The 24825-nt window shown below is 45.9% G+C and overlaps 2 protein-coding genes across 5 annotated transcripts in view; one reads left to right on the top strand and one right to left on the bottom strand.

Annotated features, from left to right (window-relative positions):
* NHERF2 (NHERF family PDZ scaffold protein 2) overlaps window positions 1-24825 on the bottom strand; it is a 60897-nt gene that overhangs the window by 7632 nt on the left and 28440 nt on the right. For 3 of the 4 annotated variants that reach the window (XR_013979565.1, XR_013979566.1, XM_080981717.1), the window contains exons 3-6: window positions 10083-10262; window positions 7068-7221; window positions 3233-3276; window positions 2072-2134 (exon numbers count right to left, since the gene is read on the bottom strand). Coding sequence is in view for 2 of the 4 variants with exons in the window: in XM_080981717.1 (XP_080837843.1) it covers window positions 2072-2134; window positions 3233-3276; window positions 7068-7221; window positions 10083-10262 (441 nt within the window). In the remaining 2 variants the exon portion in view is untranslated. The remainder of the gene's footprint in view (window positions 1-2071; window positions 2135-3232; window positions 3277-7067; window positions 7222-10082; window positions 10263-24825) is intronic. The other variant, XM_080981718.1, reaches the window with a different exon arrangement.
* On the top strand, window positions 15208-19167 carry LOC308463388 (uncharacterized protein). Its single transcript, XM_080981734.1, has 2 exons — window positions 15208-16729; window positions 16885-19167. Exon 1 carries the CDS (start codon window positions 15345-15347, stop codon window positions 16260-16262), a length of 918 nt encoding a protein of 305 aa, XP_080837860.1. The 5' UTR covers window positions 15208-15344; the 3' UTR covers window positions 16263-16729; window positions 16885-19167.

Genomic DNA, 24825 nt, shown 5'->3' with positions numbered 1-24825 from the left:
TGGATGAAACTAGTGAATAATTCCTCTCCCTCACCACCAACCCGGCATGGAAAGAATGCAGAGTTTTTGGACTCCAGTGAACAGTGAGGCCAGTTGCTCCTCTGAAGGAACAGGGATCGGATCCCCCGTAATTCAAGCCTCTCTGTGGTCTTCACAAAACTCTCCTCTAATCAAGGCCTGCATATTTCTCTCTTAAAGAAACAGGGCTGCAGTGGTGGCAGAGCGTGAGGAAATAAATAAGCTGCATTGCATTCAAGTATTTCCCTTCGCATTTGAATGCAATTAAGCTTTTTTTTTAAAAAAAAAAAAGGATAGGGGTTTGGGAGCAGGAATCTGCTGGCTTTTTTTTTTTTTTTTTGCCAGAAATAGTTCATATTCCCTCTACATCAACATATTCCTAGTGGCTTCTATTGTTCTCTTCCTTCTTTCATCCTGAGGGGTCCCCGGAAGGAGAAATAAGAGAAGACAGTTTGACTCTGGCCACCTCTGTGGTGGAACATGGCAGATGTTTAACAGCTGACAAAAACACACACACAGAAACTTGCTTGTTTGAAAGGAGGGAGCAGGGAAGCTAAATTTTGGAGTGGAAAGCCTTACATGGCAGCAGCAGCGTCAACAACATCTACATTTCCTATCCACGTTGTTACAATTATTACTATTTTTTTATGATATGCCCATTGCCATAAGGTCCCAGGGCAGGTTATAACAATAGAAAAAGAAGGATTTAAGAAGAGCTCTGCTGGATCAGGCTAATAGCCACTGTGGCTAGTAGTCATTGATAGCCTTCTTCCCCCATAAATTTGTCCAATCCACTTTTGAAGCAAGGTTGGTGGCCATTGCTGCCTCTTGAGGGAGTTCCATAGCTTAACTATGCGCTGCATGAAGAAGGAGTTTTATCTGTCCTGATTCTTTCAGCATTCAGCTTCATTGGATGGCTATGGGTTCTAGGGCTATGAGAGAGGAAGAGCAGCTTTTCTCTATCCACTTTCTCCATGCCACAGATAATTTTTATAAATTTCCATCACATCATCCCTTGCTCGCCTTTTCTCTAGACTTAACGGTCCCCCAAAACAATATTAGGTAAAGGTAAAGGGACCCCTGACCATTAGGTCCAGTCGTGACTGACTCTGGGGTTGCGGCGCTCATCTCGCTTTATTGGCCAAGGGAGCCGGCGTACAGCTTCCGAGTCATGTGGCCAGCATGACTAAGCTGCTTCTGGCGAACCAGAGCAGCGCACGGAAACGCCGTTTACCTTCCTGCCAGAATGGTACCTATTTATCTACTTGCACTTTGCTGTGCTTTCGAACTGCTAGGTTGGCAGGAGCTGGGACCGAGAAACGGGAGCTCACCCCGTCGCAGGGATTCAAACCGCCAACCTTCTGATCGGCAAATCCTAGGCTCTGTGGTTTAACCCACAGCACCACCCGCGTCCCTAAAACAATATTAGAATCAGTTAAAATGATCTGCAGTCACAAAAACAGGGTGGGTCCTAAAAAATATACATCTCGGGTGTCCAAGAAGCCAGGGTCAAGAAGCTGCACTATGAAGGTTTCAGGTGCACCTCTGTGGGGAGGGAATTCCACAATTTTGGGGCTGCCACAGGGAATGCCCTCCCCCAGGCCACTACAACGCCAAACATCTAAGGGTGGCAGAACTACTGAGAGGGGCACCACTCACTGATCCTAAAACCACATGAAGGGTGACAAGCTTGGAAAAGTTGTGCAGGAAGCAGGAGGTAGTCGGTGCAGAAATGGCCCTGGGATTTGCAAGAGGTGGAAGGCCAGAAAGCAGGAAAATGTCCCAGTCCAGATGAGCAGAAGACAAAAGCCTGTTCCATATTAGAAGCAGGAGAAAAGAGAAGATGGATGGATGCCGCAGAGACACTGAGAAGGAGGGAGAGGAAGAACTTGGCAGAGGCAGCAGGAGGAGGAAGATGAAGGGGTAGGATCCAGAGGGGGACCCCTGGAAGGATGCAGGTCCAGGGGATTTCCTTGGCAATGCAAGAAAGAATATATACGAGGTTTCCTGTGCAGTGTTTGGGCAGGTCAAGAAATGGGATGACTTTGTTTACCTCAGACTCCTTCTCAGGACTTTGGCAATCGCTGTGGGACGAGGACATGGATCCCCCATTCAGCTGTCGGGAATGGAAAGAGGGTGTGTGTTTATTACAAGAAAAGTGGAATTGGAGGGGTTAAGAACACGATTTGGACAGCTGTAGGACAGTGCCTTGAGGTTTTGTGCCAGCATGGTGAGCGTGGTGGTGCCACTTGGGGAAACATGGGCCATAAAGAAGAACAGGAAGGTGGGTCAACCCACACAATCTCCATTGCAATCTTTCCCCTGGATGGCTCACAATAAATTTCCAGGCAGAGAACAAGTCACGGAAGTTTTTAAGAAAAGGCAGCATATTGTGTTGGGTCAGTTTGATAAGGATTTCTCATTATAGGCTGCGGCCCTTCGATCTCATGTGATCCATCTCATTTCCTAGCACTGCGGGAAGACAGACCTAAATAAGTTGGGCCAAAGGTTGCTGAAGCCACAGAGGAGAGTGAAGGAAGATGGCCAGGGATCTCGTTGATCCGAAATGGACATGTCCTATGTGTCACATCTTAAATTTGTGACTCAAGGTGAATACCTGGAAGAAAACTAGAATTCCCCAGCCTTGTGCCGTGCAGGTGTGTTGGACTACAACTCCCATCAGCCCCAGCCACCATGGGCCAAGGACACGGGCACCATGCTGGCTGGGGCTGATGGGAGTTGTAGTCCAACACACCTGCAAGGCATCAGGCTGAAGAAAGCTGCACTCAGCTCCGCTGTACATTCTGAACAGGTAACAGGGTAGGGGTGGAAGTTGATTCAGTCTACATTTCAAGGCAAACCAAACTGGAACTCAAAACACAGTCATCTTTCAAAATCCGCAGTCCTCCCAATTTTGCTGTGCAGTTCTCCAGACAGGGAATGTGTACAAAAATGAATATACTAGAGTCAGGTATGCATCAAAATGCTTCTTATTCCAGGAAATTGTTTTGCAAAAGGATGTGTATATTGGGCAAAACTGCATACAATAATGTGTATATCGGGGGGGGGGGGATGCACTAAAATGTGGATATTTTCATGAGGACTTTTGGGGGGGGGGGAATGCCCAATGATATGGAGAACTGAACTTAAGAATGGAAAAATAAGAAACCAAGAGAGACAGAGACAGATTCACCCATCCGTACCCATCACTCACCTGCGTTTGTGCTGACCCATTGGTCATGGGCTGAGGAAGTCCACCTGAAGGCAAAGGAGAAAGAACCCCAGTTGAATACAGTCGTGGAAACTCAACAAACGTCCTGATAACATGCCAAAAATCAAAAGAACCACAGAACTATCCCTGTGTCAAACATTTTGGTTTCAGAAATTCAAAGTTCTACTAACACAGACACCTTATAATAATAATAATAATTTATTATTTATACCCCGCCCATCTGGCTGGGCTTCCCCAGCCACTCTGGGCGGCTTCCAACAGAACATTAAAATACAATAATCTATTAAACATACAAAAGAAAAAAGAGGCTCCCTATGAAGCCCCACCAAACATTTGAAGGTGAGGGTTGTTCCTATGTCCTTCTGAGGGCCAAACCAGCTGTGACTTTGATTGCATGAATGCTGCACTTTGGAGCTTCCGCCTACTGACATCAGGCGGGCGCCTTCACTGTATTCTTTCTGGCACCTGCTTAAAACATTTTTGTTTAGGCACAGTGCTTTGCAGGCACCATGGCTCAGCTGACTGCCAGGTCTTGCAAAACCCTGTGCCTTTGCAAGTGCCAGGGACCATGGCAACGCTTGTCAAGGCAACTCCACTTTTAGCAGAGAGCTGCATTTTTGCCATATGATATCAGGTATAGAGGCACCCGTAAGATGGAGGTTCCCCACCACTGCTCTAGTGGGCTCAGGGGGGCATCCTTATAAAGTCCCTTTAATTTCCCCCACAAAATTAAGTGGAGGAAGGCAACTTCATAATCTTTCGGCAGAAAATGGAGCATTTTCATAATGTATTGACAGGAAAATATAAAACTATGCACACTCTTAAGAACATTGTAGATCATTAAAGTAGGCACATTAACTCTGTTTAGACACATAGCATTACATTCGCTATGCCTATTCTCCTTTTTTGTGCATACGCATTGCTAACATTTCTTTTCCTTTCTTATTGTTATTATGTTTTCACTGACTTATATCTTGACCGATGATGATGATGTAGATAATAATAATAATAATAATAATAATAATAATTTTAAAAAAAAAAATCCTATCAGGTATTCTTTCAGATATATTTCAGGAATATCTTCAGGCATAAATGTTATTTTATCAGGTCAGATCTTTGGAACTGGCACTTTTACAGGTGCTGCATAATACCCATTCAACATCTGGAAGAAACCTTTTAGTGCGGCAGCTTCTACACTTTGTAACTCCCTGCTTATTGATATCAGGCAGGCACCTTCACTGTACTCTTTTCAGTGCCCACTAAAAACATTTTTGTTTAGACAAGCCTACCCATATAGTGTATTGTTATTTTAAATTTTTGAAAGTCTTAAATTATTGTTGTTAATATTCTCATTGATAATATTGTTTTGTCTCCCTTGTAAACCACTTTGAATGTTAGGAGATATGTATCTCTCTATATGTATATATATATATAGAGAGAGAGAGAGAAATATAGATAAATACTGCATGCAGGCCCTGCTTGAGAATAGGATGCTGGACTAAATGGGCCACTGGCCAGATTCAGCAAGGCTGCTTTTATGCTCTTGGGTAAATTAGGACCAATGTCACCACACAAGCTCTGACGATGAGTAGGAATCCGAACCCAGGTCCCACTGTGGTCCAACACTCTACATGCTGTGTGGGCTCTTCCTGTCCCAGATTTAGTCCATAAAGTTATTCTACAACATCAGGAGCAAACGGAGGAACCAGACCATCTGTAACAGTCAACATGCAGCAACGATTGCATAAACAGAAGCATCCCTACTGATATCCTGTGGATGTGGGCTCTAAAGGCCTCGTCACGCCTGCAAGACTTCCCCCTCTTTCTCTCCTTTGCCTGTAACTCAGCAGCAGCTGGTCTGGCCCTCCTCCTCCTCCTCAGCTATCGCTTGAAAACAGGCCTCAGCACTCCAAGAGACAACCCAAAACCCTTCATACTTTCTGGGACTGGGTGACCATGCTAGCTGCATCTCCTCAAGAGGAGAACAGGGGCTTTATTATCCACCATGCCAAGAAAGAGAAAGAGTTTCTCCCTGACCCTATCTTGTATTTTGCTCCTGCTCTCAGCATCTGACACCATTTCTCTACATCCACTGCCCGCCCCCCTCCAGTTCTGAATTGTTCCAAGTCGTTCTTTTGGATTCCTCTCTCCACTGAAGGCCAGGAAAAGACAATCCAGCACTGGAGGCAGAACTCAGCTTAGTTAGATAAGAAACAGCTGTGTTAAAAACACACAGAGCTCTCCATTCAACCCAGCCAAGGAAGGAGGATTGGGGGTTGCAAGGAGAGCAGGGATATGGATGCTTAGTGGAACCCAGTGGTCTCTCCCCTCCACAACTCTGGCTAAGCAACAGCTTACAAAACTCAAAAACTGCAAGGCCAGTAGAGGGGGTATCCACTGCTAGGTTGTTTTTTTAAAAAACGGCTGTTTTGCAAAATGTTGCTCTCTACTTGAATCCAGGCCAGTGGCTGGTGCTTCGTTTGTGAAAGTGTCTGGAGCTGAAACCTGTCAGAGCTCTTCTCCCCTTCATCCCCAGTGCATGGAACCTGGTTGCAGTTTCTGTGGTGAAGGGGGAAACTCTGCACATGCCCAGAGCAACTCTCTTCCTTGGCAAGATTGGAGGAATGTTCAGAGTGACTGCAGAAACTTCAGGCAGAGAAAGATGATTCCAAGATGTTTCATTGTTAACGGGTACTGCAGACAAGGAACATGCTTTGATGCTAACTAAAGAGCAGGCTTTCCAAACTGGGTGTCTTCCAGATGTTTCAGACTACAACTCCCATCAGGCCCAGCCATCTCAACTGCTGTGGAGTGTCAAACTAGGGGGAGACTGCAGGTTTACATCCCCACTCAGCCATCTTGCTCACTGGGAGAGCTTGGGCCAGTCGTTCCTTGCAGGGTTGTTGTGAAGATGCAATTGTGGTGGAGAAGAGAACCTATGTATCCCACATCCGCACTATACATTTAAAGCAGTTAACCTGCCACTTTACACAATCATGGCTTCCCCAGAAGAATTCTGGGAACTACAGATTGTTTTGTATCTCACCGCATTATACTTCCAGTCGTGCGGTGAGATTGGTTACAGTACAAAATCATATGAGCCAAAAAAATTATATAATGTGGGGGGGGTCGGCTTTTCCCCTGCTACTGGGTACATAATAAAGGGGTACTACTCTACTGAAGGGACGTGGGTGGCACTGTGGGCTAAACCACAGAGCCTAGGACTTGCCGACCAGAAGGTCAGCGGTTCGAATCCCCGCGACGGGGTGAGCTCCCGTTGCTCAGTCCCTGATCCTGCCAACCTAGCAGTTCGAAAGCACGTCAAAGTGCAAGTAGATAAATAGGCACCGCTCCAGCAGGAAGGTAAACGGCGTTTCCGTGTGCTGCTCTGGTTCACCAGAAGCGGCTTAGTCCTGCTGGCCACATGACCCGGAAGCTGTACGCCGGCTCCCTCAGCCAATAAAGCGAGATGAGCGCCGCAACCCCAGAGTCGGCCACTACTGGACCTAATGGTCAGGGGTCCCTTTACCTTTTACTCTACTGAAAAAGTGTCATTTGTTTTCATTCCCTTTGCTGTATTTTTTATTGGTTAGGTTCTCTAGCAATGCTAGCTCTGGGAGGGGAACAGAGGTCTGCTAACAAATTTCAGCATCCATAACAAACTACAGTACCCGGGGGGGGGGGAGCTGTGGCTGTTTAAAGTAGTATTATTGTGCTTTAAACGTATAGTGCAGATGGGGCCTATACAGGGACATCTATCTCCCTTGCACAATCCCTGCCCCCTCTGCTAAAGCTGGTTCTAGGACAAATGCTTTACCTCCGATGTGCTCCTCTGTAGGGGTGATGCCCAGTTTCTTGAAATACTCGTCTGTTTCGGGGTCCACAACTAGCAGTGTGGCTTCATGCTCCTTGGACTTGATATGTGACACTACCTCGGAATGCTTCAGGCCCTCGACGTTGATCCCGTTGACCTGAGGGAGAGAAAACCAGAGAGGTAGGGAGAGAGAATGAATGGATGGATTCCCACAATGTATTTCACATGGGGCTGCCTTGGGAGACAGATTGGAGATCTTTGGGGTATCTGGTTGGCCCCTGTGAGAGCAGGATGCTGGACTGGATGGCACCTCCCTTGGCCTGATCCAGCCGGCCTCTTCTTTTGTTTTAATCTAGCATTTGATTTTGTAACAAACTGCTCCCCCTCCAATACATAGATATAAAGAGCTAAAAGGTTTTGTCCCTTTTAGAACAAAGGAACCAACAGCAGCCAGAGGGGAATGGTTCTGCTATGATCTGCTATTTTAAACCAGGACAAAGGGGAAATTCACTGCACACAGTGGCTCTCACGGCTTTGACAAACAATCACTGCCCTTTTGTTGCTAGCCTAGGATAATGGAGCAAAGGGGATCATTTTGTTCATGCCCGGGCGCCAATTATCACCTGACAATGGAAGGCAATTAATCAGTTCATCATGTGGTGTGTTGCTGCTTTCTGCTTTGCCTGTTTTCTTTTTATTATTATTTTGGGGATTTGGAGGGGAAATGTCAGCAAACTAGTTACATGGGCAAGGTAGTGATGTGCTTAGCTAAGTACTTATCCTGGACCAAAAGCAGTGGTGAGGCTGCTCCAGAATATGCTCCCCATCTGGATTACACTTCCCCCCAAATACCCCTGACCTGGCTGCTCTTAGCCCCGCAAAGGTGCTGAGTTCACCTATCAAACCAAAGCTGTGGTTAAGTTGTTGCTTGGGTTTTTAAAGTAATTTCTCTACTGCTCCATCACCAGCATTTCGGGGTGTGGGTGCAGTCCATAAAAATAAACCATACAGAGAATAAAACAATTAAAAGTTAATCATAAAACCAACCGCTATTTTAAAATATCTGCTGGAACAAGCCAGTTTTTGTCATGCACCTTTAGTTCAGCAAGGACGGGGCCTGTCTAACCTCAGGTGGGAGGGAGTTCCACAGGCTTGGTCCCACTACACTGAATGCTTCTGATGCACCTGAGCTATGGGTGACCACCAGCAGAGACTCCCTGAAAGATCTCAGTGATTGGGCAAGGATCTAAGGAATCAGGCAAGCCTGAAGATACCCTGGACCACAGTTGCTAAACTCACAGCATATGACCTGTGGCCAGTCACTGTCTGTCAGCCTAGCTTACCTCACAAGGTTGTTGTGAGGATAAAATGGAGTGAGGCGAGGGAAGCACCATGTAAACCACCTTCAGCTCCTCAGAAGAAAAGGCAAAATTTAATTGTAGTAAGTAAGTACGTAAATACATTTACATTTAAATGTAGTAAGTACGTAATAGGACGCGGGTGGCGCTGTGGGTAAAACCTCAGCGCCTAGGACTTGCCGATCGCATGGTCGGCGGTTCGAATCCCCGCGGCGGGGTGAGCTCCCGTCGTTCGGTCCCAGCTCCTGCCCACCTAGCAGTTCGAAAGCACTCTTAAGTGCAAGTAGATAAATAGGTACCGCTTTATAGCGGGAAGGTAAACGGCGTTTCCGTGTGCTGCACTGGTGCAGGCTCGCCAGAGCAGCTTCGTCACGCTGGCCACGTGACCCGGAAGTGTCTCCGGACAGCGCTGGCCCCCGGCCTCTTAAGCGAGATGGGCGCACAACCCTAGAGTCGGACACGACTGGCCCGTATGGGCAGGGGTACCTTTACCTTTAAGTACGTAAAAAAATAAGCTTCGAGTCCCCCAGCGAAGCAGACAGCACTCTGGTGTGGGAATACAAAACCCTCGGCTCTTCTGAGGGCCTCCATTTCCTAGCAACCACCCAAATGGCTTCAGGAAGGTGAAGCTGGAGGGGAGCCAGAAGCCAAGGAGAGCTCTTCAAAGCCTCCCAAGGGCTTCTGGCTGGGACACTGTCTCCATTTGAACACTTGTTGTTGCCACCTGCAGCCTGCACCCTTGCAGGCAGGGCCCTGGCAGTTGCTTCAAAGCTGGAGACAGGTGCAAAGAGAAAGAAGACGAGGCAAGAAAAACGTGAAGCAGAGGCTGAACAGTTCCTCCCCACACCTCACAAGAGTAGGCACCGCAGCCCAAACAGAGGAGCTGCTGGGCATCAAACATTTATGGGAGCCCCTAAGAGCTGGGCGCCCGCCCTAGATCGGGTTTCCAAATTCCGCAGGTTCACCTCCTCCCCTCTTTGTGCACTTCAGGAAACGTGCCAGAGGGGTGCTAAATTAATAATCAGCCACCTATCGGTGACATATTGAGTGCTGGAAGCAAAATCTGTCTTCATGAACACACCTGCCTCCTAGGTGGCCTCTCCTACCTCCCTCTCACATACCCCTCCCTCTCATGTGCACACGCACACACATGTACTGTTGCACGGCAGGCATTAAAGATTCAGGGGGAGAGAAAGCGAGAGAGTTCTGTCGCTGCAGAACAGGTGTGTTCCTGCAGAGAGGGCAAGCAGAGGCAACTGCAGAGAGGAGCAATTGTTCTCTCTCTCTCTCTCTCTGAAACATGGGGGTTCAGGGTTTCTAAACTATTTTTTTCCTGGAATTTAACCCTGCCTGAGCATCTCAGATGTTGGAAGCAGCTGCTCAGTGACGAGAGAATGCTACTCTGCACATGCTCAAAAGCACGTTTTCTTTCATGGAAAAACACCGCAGGAAGGCACCTTGCAACAAACTGACTGGAAACAGACAGAATTCAAACACCAACATGCAGGTCTTTGACAGTGTCATAGTGTGGGCTCTGCATAAAAAGGTGAATGAACAATTCCAGGGCAATGGGCTACTGTGGAAGTGTTCAGATGGAGCCTGACTGAGCAGAAGAGCTTCTGCTCCTAGGTCCTCCTCCCTTCAAGCTGTCATCCATTACCTCAACGAGTTTGTCCTGCGGTCGGAGTCCTGCCTTGGATGCTGGTGAATCCGGGTCTACTGACCGAATGAACTGCCCGGGCCTGGCTTTCTCACTGTGGAGGTTGAACCCGTAGCCAGTGGGGCCTTTCTTGAGATGGCAAAGTCGTGGGCAGAGGTCCTTGGGTTGCCCGTTCAGATCCTGGATTTGGGAAGGAAAAGAGGCCATTGTTGTGTGGGATTGTTTCTTTCTTTATAGAAATAAAAAGTGTCACCCAATAAGAAAAAATGCACTAAGGAAACAGCCCTGAACAGGAGACACCCACCCATCTCCACAAGGCCAAACAGGGGCAGATTAAAAATAGACTCAATTAGAGGAAGTGCATTTGTTAAAAACCAATTGTCCAATCCCTCCTGACAGAATAAATTTAATACGCTTGCTAAGTGACAAAAGGATAAAATTAGACCCACCCGTTCAGGGCCCTCTCCCACTTCAAAGCACGCCTGACCAACCAGATCTTAAATGAAACACCCTACATAGGATTATCTGAGAGGGTAAATGCTGCCAAAAAATGGGGTGAGCTGCCTATCATTAGCTAAATGTGTGGACATTGAAAAAACAACATGTGTTCCTATCCCTTATGACTGTGCAGACTCTCTGTCCTTCTGCCTTCAATTAAGAACAGAAGTAGAGCCCTGCTGGATCAAGCCAATGGCCTGTCCAGTCCAGCATCCTGTTCTCCAACAGGAGAACCAACAAGACGCCCCAGTGGGAAACCCACACACAGGATTTGAGCACAAAAGCACTCTGTCCAACGGTGGTCTCCAGCAAGTAGCATTACTTCATCAACACTTTTCCTTGCTGAAAATTTTTCAAATTACTTGAACCTGAAAGTTGGAAGCAGAACAAATGATGCAAAACTAAGATGCCATGGTGCAAATACATGCAATTCACATAACCTACTCCAATTGCAGAAGCGAACTTCTTTTCCTGCAAAACAGTCTCTGGTTTACAGCAGCAGCTCCCAAGGAGCTCTTGAAAATTGCTACAGGTCAATAGGCAGACCGCTTAATGTCATTTAATTGCCTGTTGTCGCAATTGCAACACACTATTCTAGATGCTGCATGGTTTTGGCATCACAATTTTAATTCCCACAGTTCAAACTGCATTGCAATCCATTTCTGATTGCTTTCAAGTCACTTCCTCCCACCTGCCACTTCTAGTCTGTTCCGGAGCATCTGCTGCCACAGTCCATCACAGCTGTGGGTCCTGATCTTCACAGGCATGCTGTGGACCACCTGAATTAAGCTCATGGACCACTGGTGATCCTCAGAGCACAGTTTGGAACCCCCCCCCCTTACAACACACTAGCAAGGCACAATTTAGATGTAGCATTTTTCACAATCCAAAACATTAGTATATTTTAATGGATCAGACACACTTGATTTTCAAAATCAAAACATTAACACAGTGTCCCTCAGAACATAAGAAGAACCTGCTGGATCAGGGCTATGGGCCATCTAGCCCAGCATCCTGGCCAACTAGTTGCCTGTGGGAAACTTGCAAGAAGCACCTGAGCACAAGAACACTCTCCCTTCCTGTGGTTTCCAATAACCGGTTTTCAGAAGTACTGACTGTGGAGGCAAGAACAAAGCCATCATGGGCAATAGCTACTGATAGCCTTTTGCTCTAGTCTAGTCCTCTTCTAAAGCCTTTCATGTTGGTGGCCATCATTGCCCCCTGTGAGAGTGAGTTCCACAGTTTAACTATGCACTGCATGAAGAAGTACTTTCCAACATTCAGCTTCATTAGATGTCCACAAGTTCTGGAGCCATGAGAGACTTTTATCATGTCATCTCTTTCTTGCCTTTTCTGTAAACTAAGATATCCCAAACACTGCAAGCTTTCCTCAAAGGGCAGTCACGCCATCTCCTTGATCCAATGATAACTTTACTCCGAGCAAACCCATTGTTAACTTGGGAAGCATGATTAACTTACCGGTAAGTTCATTATTTTCAGTGAGTCTAAGAAGAACTTAGCTGGAGACAACCCCTATGCAAAGAAGTTCAAGTGCTTGGTGAGTCCTAGAAATCTGTGGCTTTTCACACATCAGTGTTTTTTCTCTTCCAAAAGGTTGTGGGTTTCCTGTGAGCGAACCACAGGTACCACAAGAGCACCACAGGGCCACAAACAAGTGAGGTGACATATCTGGGGAGAGGCAGTTGTGGCTGGGGGGGACCGTTCCCATGTCAACACAAAGTCTTTACTATTTGAGCAGTGTTGGGCTGAGTTCAGCACTGGGGCAATTGCATCTTGGGGACCCCTGCCTTAGCATTTCACCCTTTTAAAAAGGTGCAAGGTTATATCAGCTATTTTTTTTCTTTCTTTTACAGGAAATAGTGCCACAAGGTGGAATAAGCACAAGGCCAGAGGCAGACAGTGGAAGCTCAAGCGGGTTATCTGGGACCCAAACAAGGCACCCAGCAGAGTCACCAGAGCAGAGGCTTTAATGTTGTCAGCACAGGCTATCTTTCCCCAACCTCTTACCTTCAGAATTTTGGTCTGTAAGCCAATGACTTACAAACCATGGTTTGTTGTTAGAAAACAAACCATTGTTGAACCACTGGGAAGGGTTTGCACCTAAAACTAAATCATGGTTTTCACAAACATGTGTATTCTAGGAAAAATTCTAACTAAACCACTGGTGAATTTTCACACCCACTTAAAAAATAATAATTTGCAACCTGATGTGTAAACGTGGAGAACTGAAGATTGGGGGGAGCGGGGGAGAAAATGGGAGAAAAACCGAAACTGAAAGATTTGCCCATCGCTTGTGTGAGTAACATGTCCTAAGATGGGGGCAGATCAAATGCTGGGATCCCCTTTCCTCCTCCTTTTGCCCTGCCAGGCATGCCAGCAAATTAGCAGGCTGATGACCTTCTGCAAATTATGTTCTCTTTGGTACTTTAATCACATTTGAGATGCCTCTCCAGATTTACAAAGACAAAACGCCTGAAAATGAAAGCCTGCCAAGTTTCTTGGCACAGACGCCCTTGTCCCCCGAAATGAGAGCTGAGTGATGACACACAGGCGATAATTCCATTTGCGAGATAGCAAGAGAGGGCCTGCACCCGCCCCCAATCTGCACCAGGTGGCCTGCAGAGAACAGCAGCGCAGACACAGCAAGAGAGGCTGTGTGGAGCAATGGGAAGAGTCTCTTGATTCTGGCCAGGATTCAGATCTTCTGCTTAGCTGCTAATGACAATGGCTCACTGGTAGAGCATTTGCTTTGCACACAGAAGGTCCCAGGTTCAGTCCCTGACACTTTCAGGTGACCCTGGGAGAGATCCCCTGTGCCAGACCCTGCAGAGCTGCTGCCAGTCAGTGCAGTCACTACTGAGCTAGAAGGGCCAACAGTTTGACTTGATAAAAGACAGCTTCCTGTTATTTTAGGGGGGAAACTGTAGCTCAGCAATATACCACTGCAGCTGATATTATTATTATTACTCACCCATCACCAGCAGATACCAGGGCAGATTACAACAATTAAAAGTCAGGATTAAAAATAGTTATATTGCATTTTGAGGAATAGGATGGGACCTAAAAACGCACATCTCAGGTGTCAAAGGCCAGGGTAAAGAGGCATGTCTTCAACATTTGTCAAAATCCATATAGTGAAGAAGCTGGGTATGCGTCTGTGGGGAGACAATTCCAAAATTCAGGGACTGCTATAAAAAAGGCCTTCTCCTGGGCTGCCACCATGCACTTGGGCACCTTTCCATGCACTGCTCTGGTTCGCCAGAAGCGGCTTAGTCATGCTGGCCACATGACCCAGAAGCTGTCTGCGGACAAACACCGGGCTCCCTCAGCCTATATAGAGCGAGATGAGCGCCGCAACCCCAAAATCGTCCATGACTGGAACTAACGGTCAGGGGTACCTTTAGCTTTAAGATACCATAACCAAATTTTGCATGATGGTTCCTGAGATGAATGTTTCCTGTCTATCTTTGCATACAACTTAGATGCCATTCGAAGTAAGATTGCAGACCGTACTTTTCAAAACTGATTTTGTTTCTTAGAATTCCTGAGCAACACCAGGTACGAGGCTGCTAGCAATAAATAAAGTGTTCTCTCTTTTCCCTCCTCCTCTCCAGCACATTTGCCAGAGAAAAGAGTTACCACCTGATGACAACTCCCCAAGGTTTGGCTGCAAATTATCTCTGAAGAAAAAAATGGTGTGTAAACAATCCAATTACAAAGAATAGTTTCCAAATGACTGTCTGTACAGGAGGAGAAAGGAGCAGATTTTCTATTTACCTGCCTTTTTCTTTACAAAGAAGGGTCCCTCGATAGATGCTAATGCAAATAACATTTTTCAAAATACTCCTCGGAGGCTTGGATGTTGTAGAGATGGGGTGGTAACTTGAGGTTACTAATGGGCTACAGCCCCCATCAGCCAGCATGGCCAGTGGTCAAGGATGATGGGAACTGTACATCAGCAACATCAGAGGGTCCATGGGTTAGCGCCCCCAACCGATTTAGGGCTCCCAGGTTCCTTAAATGGCTCCCATCCTTTATTAAGACAGATGAGTAGAAGGGTGAATTTTTGCCCATGAAGCTTCTCCCTCTATGGTGCTACAATGAGGAGAAAAGCTGTCCAGCTATTAAGAGCAGCAGGAGAGGCCCTGCTCAGAATTCTTTCCTGCCACAAGCTAGAAGTGAGAGTTGTTCAGTTATGGGAACTTCCTTCTATGGGGCTCCCTGCCTTGGACCCAGCTAGCAAAAGGAGAGAGAGAAATGAGCCCTGAAAATGGTGTCAGATGTGTAAAAACTACAATAAAGATACCAAACATCCAACCAGCTCAACAAAGAAATAGATGGTTTCAATTCAAAAGGGCATTGGGTTTTGCCTTGGAACTAACCTGCAGGAATTCAAGAGGCAATTTAATGTTTTTTCCCCTACTAAGTGGAAGCCCACAAGGAAGCTTTTACTACAAGTTACAAAAGCAGTCTGTATTATTTATTGTTATTATTTATCAGTGCTATTTTTCAAGAAAAATAGAAAAATAGAGTTTCCTAGTTCTGCTGGATCTCTCAGCAGCGTTTGATACCATCGACCATAACATCCTGGACCGTCTTGAGGGGCTGGGAGCTGGGGGCACTGTCATACAGTGGTTCCGCTCCTTCCTCCTGGGCCGTGTTCAGAAAGTGGTGGTGGGGGATGAGTGTTCAGACCCCTGAGCTCTCACTTGTGGGGTGCCTCAGGGTTTTGTCCTCTCCCCCATGCTTTTCAACATTTACATGCAGCCACTGGGAGAGATCATCAGGAGGTTTGGGCTGGGTGTTCATCAGTATGCGGATGATACCCAGCTCTACCTCTCTTTTAAATCAGAACCAGTGAAGGCGGTGAAGGTCCTGTGTGAGTGTCTGGAGGCGGTTGGAGGATGGATGGCGGCTAACAGATCGAGGTTGAATCCTGACAAGACAGAAGTACTGTTTTTGGGGGACAGGAGGCGGGCAGGTGTGGAGGATTCCCTGGTCCTGAATGGGGTAACTGTGCCCCTGAAGGACCAGGTGCGCAGCCTGGGAGTCATTTTGGACTCACAGCTGTCCATGGAGGCACAGGTCAAATCTGTATCCAGGGCAGCTGTTTACCAGCTCCATCTGGTACGTAGGCTGAGACCCTATCTGCCTGCAGACTGTCTCACCAGAGTGGTGCATGCTCTGGTTATCTCCCGCTTGGACTACTGCAATGCGCTCTACGTGGGGCTACCTTTGAAGGTGACCCGGAAACTACAACTAATCCAGAATGCGGCAGCTAGACTGGTGACTGGGAGCGGCCGCCGAGACCATATAACACCGGTCTTGAAAGACCTACATTGGCTCCCAGTACGTTTCCGAGCACAATTCAAAGTGTTGGTGCTGACCTTTAAAGCCCTAAACGGCCTCGGTCCAGTATATCTGAAGGAGCGTCTCCACCCCCATCGTTCTGCCCGGACACTGAGGTCCAGCTCCGAGGGCCTTCTGGCAGTTCCCTCACTGCGAGAGGCCAAGTTACAGGGAACCAGGCAGAGGGCCTTCTCGGTAGTGGCGCCCGCCCTGTGGAACGCCCTCCCATCAGATGTCAAAGCGATAAACAACTACCTGACATTCAGAAGACATCTGAAGGCAGCCCTGTTCAGGGAAGTTTTTAATATGTGACATTTTAGTCTATTTTTCATCTTTGTTGGAAGCCGCCCAGAGTGGCTGGGGAAACCCAGCCAGATGGGCTGGGTACAAATAATAAATAATAATAATAATAATTATTATTATTATTATTATTATTATTATTATACCTCCCTTATTCTCTTATAAAAGCAATGACGCCCACATGAGAGGTGCCGGAACTGAGTTCCAGCTGAAAAAAAAGCCCTGATGATTATTATTTTGATTTGTTTTTAAATGTATCTGAATCTGATCATTAAAGTAAGACTTTACTGTTTCTATCCCTTGGAGGAAAGTCTCCTCATTCTTGCCTTCCTCTCCAATTTCTTCATCACCCCTCTCCTTGCTGATATTTCCAGGAACACTTCTCCCATTATGAACCGACCCACACCCTGTGATCATCATCTGAGGCCCTTCCTCCTATGCTCCCTCCACAAGAGGCCCAGAGGGTAGCAACAGAGTAAGTCAGGCTTCCTCAACCTTGGCCCTCCAGATGTTTTGAGACTACAATTCCCATCATCCCTGACCACTGGTCCTGCTAGCTAGGGATCATGGGAGTTGTAGGCCAAAAACATCTGGAGGGCTGAGGTTGAGGAAGCATGGAATAAGTCCTTTTCAGTGGTGGCTCCCTGTTCATGGAATACTCTCCCCAGGAAGGCTTGCCTGGAACCTTCCTTGTCTAGTTTCAGGTGCCATCCCATAACATTGGATGACCATCTGTTGGGGATTCTTTAGTTGTGATTCTTGCATTGCAGGGGGCTGCAGTCCAACAACCTCTGGAGGGCCACAGCCTCCCCATATCCATGTTAGAGAGAAAGCAAAAATTTGTGGGCAGAGGTGGCTGGGAATCTGGGACCATGGAAACTTGTCTTTTCTTTGGAAATCAACAACAGATAGCCTCTTATCAGGGGAGAGGCAAATCAGGGCTTACCACACAGATATTCCGGGTAAATGTTTGTGTATCCTCTTAATCAACAGTTAAATTGCCTTGAACGTTATTTTGCTGGGGTGGCAGGGTAACAATAAATAAACCCAATGTAATCTAATCTAAAGCAGATTCCAGCATTGTATTCCACAGTTTGGCTGTTTGTCTTCCACAGTAAAGCAGGATGTCATGTTATTTATTTCTAGCAAGACAGATTAATGCTGGATTGTGTTCAATTCCTCCTCCCCCTTTATTTGCTCTGCGCTCCATCATGTGATTTCTCACGTAAATACTCACCATTAGTGAGAAATATGCTAGGTATGAAGTCAGATGAGCCCAAGTGAAGGGCCTTTTTAAAATAACTTATTCTTATTTTTTCCCAAGAGGCAGAACAAATGCAGGGATAGCTGAAACATTTGGAAAATGTACACAGTATGAACATAAGGAGCTGCCTCATACTGAGTCAGACCATTAGTCCATCTTGTTCAGGGTCGCCTGCACTGACCGGCAGCTGCTCCCCAGAATTACAAATATGGAGCCTTCTCTCAGCCCTCCCTGGAAGTGCCAGTGATCAAATCAAAGACCTTTCACACACAAAGTTCTTGCACGGTCTTTCCTACAATAGTTGCCTTATCAAATCACTGGTCCATCTAGCCTGCAAAGCCCTACTCTGATTGGCAGTGGCTCTCAGGCAAAGAACGCTCCTTCCATTGACTGGCACCCTGCTCCTTTTAGCTGGAGATTCCAGACACTGAATATGGAAACTTCAGATTACAGAAGGAATATATATATATGCCATTGCATGCAGAAGGTCCCAGGTTCAATCCTCGATGCCATTTCCAGGTAGGGCTAGAAAAGATCCCTTCCTGGAACCCTGGAGAACCATTGCTGCCAGTCAGTTTAGACAATACTGAACTAGGTGATCCAATGGTGATCATTTCATTTATTTATTTATAAAATATATTTATATACTGCCTTATAATTTAAAAAGAACAAAAAAAAAGGTTTACAACACTATCCATATGCAATTAAAAAACATGTAAAAAAATTAAAATCAAAGGCCATCAACTTACTGTTATGGAAACATGTTTAAGACCCAGGTCACTAGTCAAAATGGTGGCAAGCCCAGTTAGCAGAACTTGTGGTGTTAAGATTGGACATGGAAGACCAGGGTTCAAATTCCCCCCTCAGCCATGAAGCTCACTGAGCAACCTTGAGCCTGTCACTGCTTCTCAGCAAAACCTACTTCATACGGTTGTTACAAGGCCAACATGGGAAGGAGGAAAACTATGTATACAGTTGTACCTTGGAAGTCAAATGGACTCCATTCTGGAAGTCCATTCGACTTCCAAAACGTTCAAAAACCAAATTGTGGCTTCTGATTGGCTGCAGGAAGCTCCTTCAGCCAATCAGAAGCCCCGGAAGCCCCAAACGTTCCAAAAGAACATTCGCAAACCGGAACAATCACTTCCGAGTTTGCGGTGTTCGGGAGCCGAAATGTCCAACTTCCAGGGTGTTCAGGATCCAAGGTACGACTGTACCACCTTGAACTCCTTGGATAAATACAATCAATCAATCAATCAATCAAACCACAAACTGTCAATTACCACTACCAACATCAATCTCTTTCTCTCTCTAGGAAACACAATGTTTTGGATAAAGGAGCACAGCATTGTAGCACAAAGTCAGGCCAATGTAACATGTACAATTCTCTGTCCCTCCATAGCAACTACATTACTAGGTCAGCGGATATTATCTGGTCCGATTGAGTTTGTCTTTAACGGTTCATATCATCCTGTGCAACACACACACAGCTGTCTCATCTTTCCTGACCAATGTAACAAACTCAGGATATTTCCCAGGGCCTGCAAGCCAGCGAGTTCGTGAGTATCTGCAAATATTTCCAGCCTGCCTTAGAGAATTCTTCAAAAACTGCAGAAAACAGGAAATGATTTAACTGGTTGAATAATATTGGAACTCTGAGCTTTCTCGACCCCAAAGGACACATTTTAACAAGAACGGGGGGGGGGGGCTTTGAACCTGGGCTGGAGGGGAGAGAGAATAATCCTATTTGAATTATTATTATTATTTTAGAAAAACTGAAATGACACGGTTCAAAGATCCATTACTGAAAGGGCCTTGTTGGGATTTTATTAGAGTTTTAACTGGGGCTGATATGAAATTTTCTTAGCTTTGAATTACTGGCCTTGGCAACCACCCCCAATCATCTCTGTGTTTATCAAAATACAAACTGTATTCTGACGTTTAAAAAACAAAAGCAAATCTTGGCTACATTCCCTTGGCCCCTTACCTTCCAGGGAAAATAAGGATTTTCTCATATCTGTTCCTGGGAACGCACGGTTCATAGTTAGCCTTTGCAGATTTTGGAGACACTTTGAAAAAACATCTTGTTAGTGCACACACAACCAGGCCCCCTCAGAAATCCAGAGAGATGGGTAGGGTTGGACAAATCTTAAGTTCGGCTCACTACACTTCCACATCAGAAAAAAAGTTCTAATGGAAATTCAGCAGAATTTCAGTGTGCATTATCCTTAACATGCCAATCATGCGCAGTGTAATTTCTCAATGCATTTTTTAAAATGTTGTTTTCACTAATATATGTAATTTATGCACACTTCCCTTAAGATATGCATTTTCATATACTTTTTTTGGGGGGGGAAATGCCTCTTGCTTTTAATATTTGAAGCTTTTAATGTTTGACAGACTATTGTATTTTAATATTTTGGTGGAAGCTGCCCAGAGTGGCGGGGTATAAATAATATATTATTACTATTATATTATTATTATTATTATTATTATTATTATTATTATTATTATTATTTTCCAGATGGAGAGGGATGTTAAGAGTATGCATAGAAACTAGGCTAGTGTAACCAGGTAATTTTTTGCCCCACCCACTTTGGCCTCTGGCTCCGCCCACCGCCCACATGTGGCCCCATACAATTCCCAAAAAGGGAATGTGGCCCTCTGGCTAAAGCAGGTTACCTGACCCTGAAATGCAATAAGTAAGGGCATGCTCCTCCAACGGCACAGCAGATAAATCTCAGTTTGTGCCCAGTGGTTAATCCTACTCAGAGCAGACCCACTGAAACTGAAACTCATCGTTTCATTAATTTCAATAGGTCTAACTTTGAATAGAACATAGTTGGCTACAAGCCCTCAATTAACAGTTTCCGGGGCTACCACCCAAGCTCATGTGTAAATTACGTCTGAGTAGTGGCAATGGTGCCTGAATTTCTAGCCTTGTCGACAGGTTCATCGTGGTTATTTGGACTCTTGTGGCAGAATGCTTTTCATTTCTCATTATGGAAAAGAAAAACATCCTCAGCATATTTTGCTCTAGACTCAGCACCATAAACATTGGCACTGGCCTTGATTAACGAGGCGACGTCTGGACAATTAATTAGTCAGGTGTCAGCCTTTTAGAGCAAGGAAAATCCATTCTCGGGAGCGCCAGATACAGATCCACAGAGATTTTAAAGGGGAGATGGGGAAAGTCCTACAATTTATTATTGTTTTCTAGCTCTCAGGGATGGGAATGAGCATTACAAAGCAGCAAAGGGGTGTCTGCAATTTATAAGAGCACAGGAAACACTGTGCTTTAGGGAAAAAAATTAAGATATCCAAACACTTTACCTCAGAAACTCCAAAGTCTGCAAGTACAAAAGCATCCGGCACATCAATAAAATGTAATGTTGACTTGCTTGCTTTGAAGAAGCTTGGGGGGTAATTAAATTTCCCAGCAAGAAAAAATGAGTAAATAATTTAATAAGAGCTGGAAGGACCCTGGCACAGGCATGTCAACAACAAGTGCCTAATGATATCCTGAGATGAGTTAAGGATAGTCTCAGGAGAACCAAGCGTGTGTTTTTATTCCTTGCAAAGAGGTAGCTTCTCAGCCTAACCTACCTCACAGGGTTGCTGTGTGGATAAAACGGATGGGGCTGGTGGGAATGTTGTAAGAAATAATAGTCCAAAACATCTTCAAGGCACCAGACTGGGAGAGGCTGTCCTAAAAAGCTTTTGCTGAACGCTTGGCATTTCAGAGCAGACTGTTTTAAAATGCTCCAGCGAAGCCCTAAAAAACACACACATACACACAGATCCAGCCAAGGACTTGTCTCATGTTCCCTTCCTGCCATCTCTTCTGAAATATCTTCAGCTCCCTTGCTAGTCAGCCCAGTTGGCGAGGCCACCTTCACAATGTACATTAAAAGCACTATGGTACCACTTCAAACTGCCATAGCTTCTTCACCCAGTGAATTCTGGGAGCTGTAGTTTGTTAAGGATGCTAAAGGTTTTTAGGAGTCCTGCATTCCCGTTGCGGAGCTACAATTCCCAGAGTGGTTCAGCAGTCAGTATCTCTTCATAAGGAACTCTGGGAACTGCAGCTCTGGGAGAGGAATAGCGGCTTCCTAATACTGTTCAGCACCCTTCACAGAGTACAGCTCTCAGGAATCTTTGGGTAGAAGCCATGACAGTTCAAAGAAGCATCACAGTATATTAAATGTATGGTGCGAATGTGGCCTTGGAGCAGTTTGCATGGGACCTCCAGAGGTCCGCCATCCAGGTTACTGACTGGGGCCATGTCCAGGGAACTTCTTGCAATGCTTCAGTATCAAGGTATCTGGAGACAGTTTGAGGCAATGGTATGGAGGGCTTGCCATCCACGTCCCTTATGACAATGACACACCACACAGCAATTGACATTATGAAGAGCAGAAAAGGCCGCTCCTAACTGACATCTAAGTTGGACATTTTAATATACAGAGCCTTTCGGTGTGTGGAAATTAGATACGAACAATAACTTTTTGTACGAGGAAGCGGTTCACATTACGTGTAACCCAAGACCTCAGTGTAACGGGAGGAGCGGCAGCAAAGTAATATTTTAAACGCTCACACAGAATGGACACCTCCAAACGAAGCAAGAAGAAGGATCCTAAGCTGTGAGAAACTGGCTACAAGCGCCATCATTCCCAAAGGCTGCAAACACCAGTGGGAGCCTCTAGACTCCCTGCCACTGACCTGGCACCGGCTGCTTTATTCTGAATTTATTTCATTTATTTATCACATCTATATCCCACTTTCCCCCCTCCATTTAATCCTCACAACAACCCTGTGAGGTAGGTTAGGCTGAGAGGCAGCGACTGGTCTAAGGTCACCCAGAGAGCTTCATAATGGTCCTAGAACCTGGCCTCCAGATTCCTACTCTGACACACTATGCCACACCACTTCATTCCCACATTTGCTTTTTGTACAGCTATTTGTTTTATGTATAAAAAGCAGAATATCATAGCATATTTAGTAATATAGTAATATTTATAGTACGGGACGCGGGTGGCGCTGTGGGTTAAACCACAGAGGCTAGGGCTTGTCAATCAGAAGGTCAGCGGTTTGAATCCCCGCGACAGGGTGAGCTCCCATTGCTCGGTCCCTGCTCCTGCCAACCTAGCAGTTCGAAAGCATGTCAAAGTGCAAGTAGATAAATAGGTACTGCTCCGGCAGGAAGGTAAACGGCATTTCCGTGCGCTGCTCTGGTTCGCCAGAAGCGGCTTAGTCATGCTGGCCACATGACCCAGAAGCTGTACACCGGCTCCCTAGGCCAATAAAGCGAGATGAGCACCACAACCCCAGAGTCGTCCGCAACTGGACCTAACGGTCAGGGGTCCCTTTACCTTTAATATTTCTAGTATAGTAAATATTTTAATATATAATTTTTTAAAATCCTGCTGGGGTAGGGCTGAAAGACGGTTCAAGTGCCTGCCAGAAGCACCTCCCTCTTGTGAACTTTAACATTAAGAACGCTTATTTTTAGAGGCTTTAAAACAGCGGCAAAGGGAGCCAAGCCTTTCCTCTCCCCCACAAACAGCTTGTCACAAAAAATGTTGTCGCGGCCCCTGCTCCTCTCACTAAGCCAAAGTTGGGTCCCTGCCACCGAGCAGAGCGGGCATAATTGTCTCCATTCATACAGCACGCCAGCGATCTGATGTTTGTTAAGAGTGGAGCCAGCTTCCCCTCTCGGTGCCAGAGTGAGTCATCGGGGGGATCCGAGGGGAAAGGTTTCGCAACGAGGCAGGCCTGAGTGGAAGGAGCCTGCAAAGGCTTCCCGCCCCAGAGATTCCCCAACTTAAAAGGCGGCCCCACACAATGGTTCAGGGTTTGTCCTTGGGCACATGTGCAAGACCCAAGAATGACGCCACAAAGCTCCCTAGGGAAGCCTTTGCCAACCTGGTGCCCTCCAAATAGATTGGAATACCTGTAAAGATGGTGGACTATCCTTCATCAGGGGTTTCTCAACAGAAGATGAATGGTTGTTTGGTCAGGAATGCTATTATTATTATTATTATTATTATTATTATTATTATTATTGCTACGATTACTGCATTGCAGGGGGTTGGACTAGATGACCCTGGGGGTCCCTTCCAACTCTACGATTCTATGATTCTGTTAACTCCCATCAACCCCAGCCAGCGCATCCATATTACTGGAAGGCACCAGGTTGGCTAAAGCAGCCTGCAATCCATGCTGTTCTGTTTTAAGCTGGAATTGGAATACCAACTCTACTTCCGGATTTCAAGAATCCAAGTAATACTCTTCAACCAAGTGGCAGTTCCTCTTTCCCCAGCCTAATTTTCTTTTTCTTTTTTGAGCGGGGGTGTGTGTGTTTGTCAATGGGCCATTGTATGCATTGAAAGGTTTAAATGTCCCTCTCCCCTCACTGCAATCATGATCCCATCCTGCAGTTGGGTGGGGTGGAGAAAAGAAACAGATATAAAGGCCATGCTATTTGAAAAGGGAAATGTTAAATGGAAGGGGTCGAAATCATTTCTGGAGAGAGGCAGAATCATAGAGAAGAAAATAGCTAGACCAATCTGTACTGACCATAGCCAGCCAAATAACCTACCCCAACAGCTGTGCGATGGGTCACCTACGACAGGAGGAACTGCACAGCTGTTCCATTATGTGTGTCTTTTCTTTTTTTAAAAAAGAAGTAAATCTGTATTAAAATACACCAGCTGGATGCTGGTTTTATTTTAATTTAAATTCAAACTTAAATTTAAAGGGAAATCATCTGCAAACACTGTAAAAACCCACCTGGAATCATGAGGCAACCTTCTTCCTCCTCTCAGGCCAGCCAAAGACAGATGAGTATCTTGGCAAATCCATGGGAGGTGATGAAGCCCTTTCGTCTACTCCGGTTTTAAAGTGTTACTAATTGCCTGTAAACTGACACTAAACAGAACCCCCTAGCCTGGACATGATCTCTGCAATTCCCAACATACACCCCTCTATCCGACAGGGGAATCTTGAGATTCCCCAGGCAGAAGGGAGGCTTGAGAGAAGGTCATTGCCCTGAAATTTTTGGAATGCTATCAGCACTTCAAAATCATCCAAATTTCTTAAACCCATTTTGAAGGTATGCAGCCTGGTAGGACTCCAACTCCAGCTGTGAGCTCAGAATAATGTGTGCAAACTGAGGTCGTAAAAGCAGTTCTGAGCATTTATCCAGTCCGTTTCAAGGGCTTCAGATATATCATCTTCTAAATTAGACCAGTATTTATCATCCCCCGAATTGCAAACAAGGCTCAAGCTTGAGAGAAGAGCAGCTTGCCA

Source organism: Podarcis pityusensis (assembly GCF_964106645.2).
Source record: "Podarcis pityusensis genome assembly, chromosome: 14".
Classification (NCBI taxonomy): Eukaryota; Metazoa; Chordata; class Lepidosauria; order Squamata; family Lacertidae; genus Podarcis; species Podarcis pityusensis.
Note: the sequence above shows the minus strand (reverse complement) of the source record. Positions and strands in the feature narration are given on the sequence as shown.

Bases quoted from the DNA above. Each gene is read 5' to 3' on its own strand.
- LOC308463388 (XM_080981734.1), top strand. From the start codon at position 15,345: ATGCTTTTCAACATTTACATGCAGCCACTGGGAGAGATCATCAGGAGG.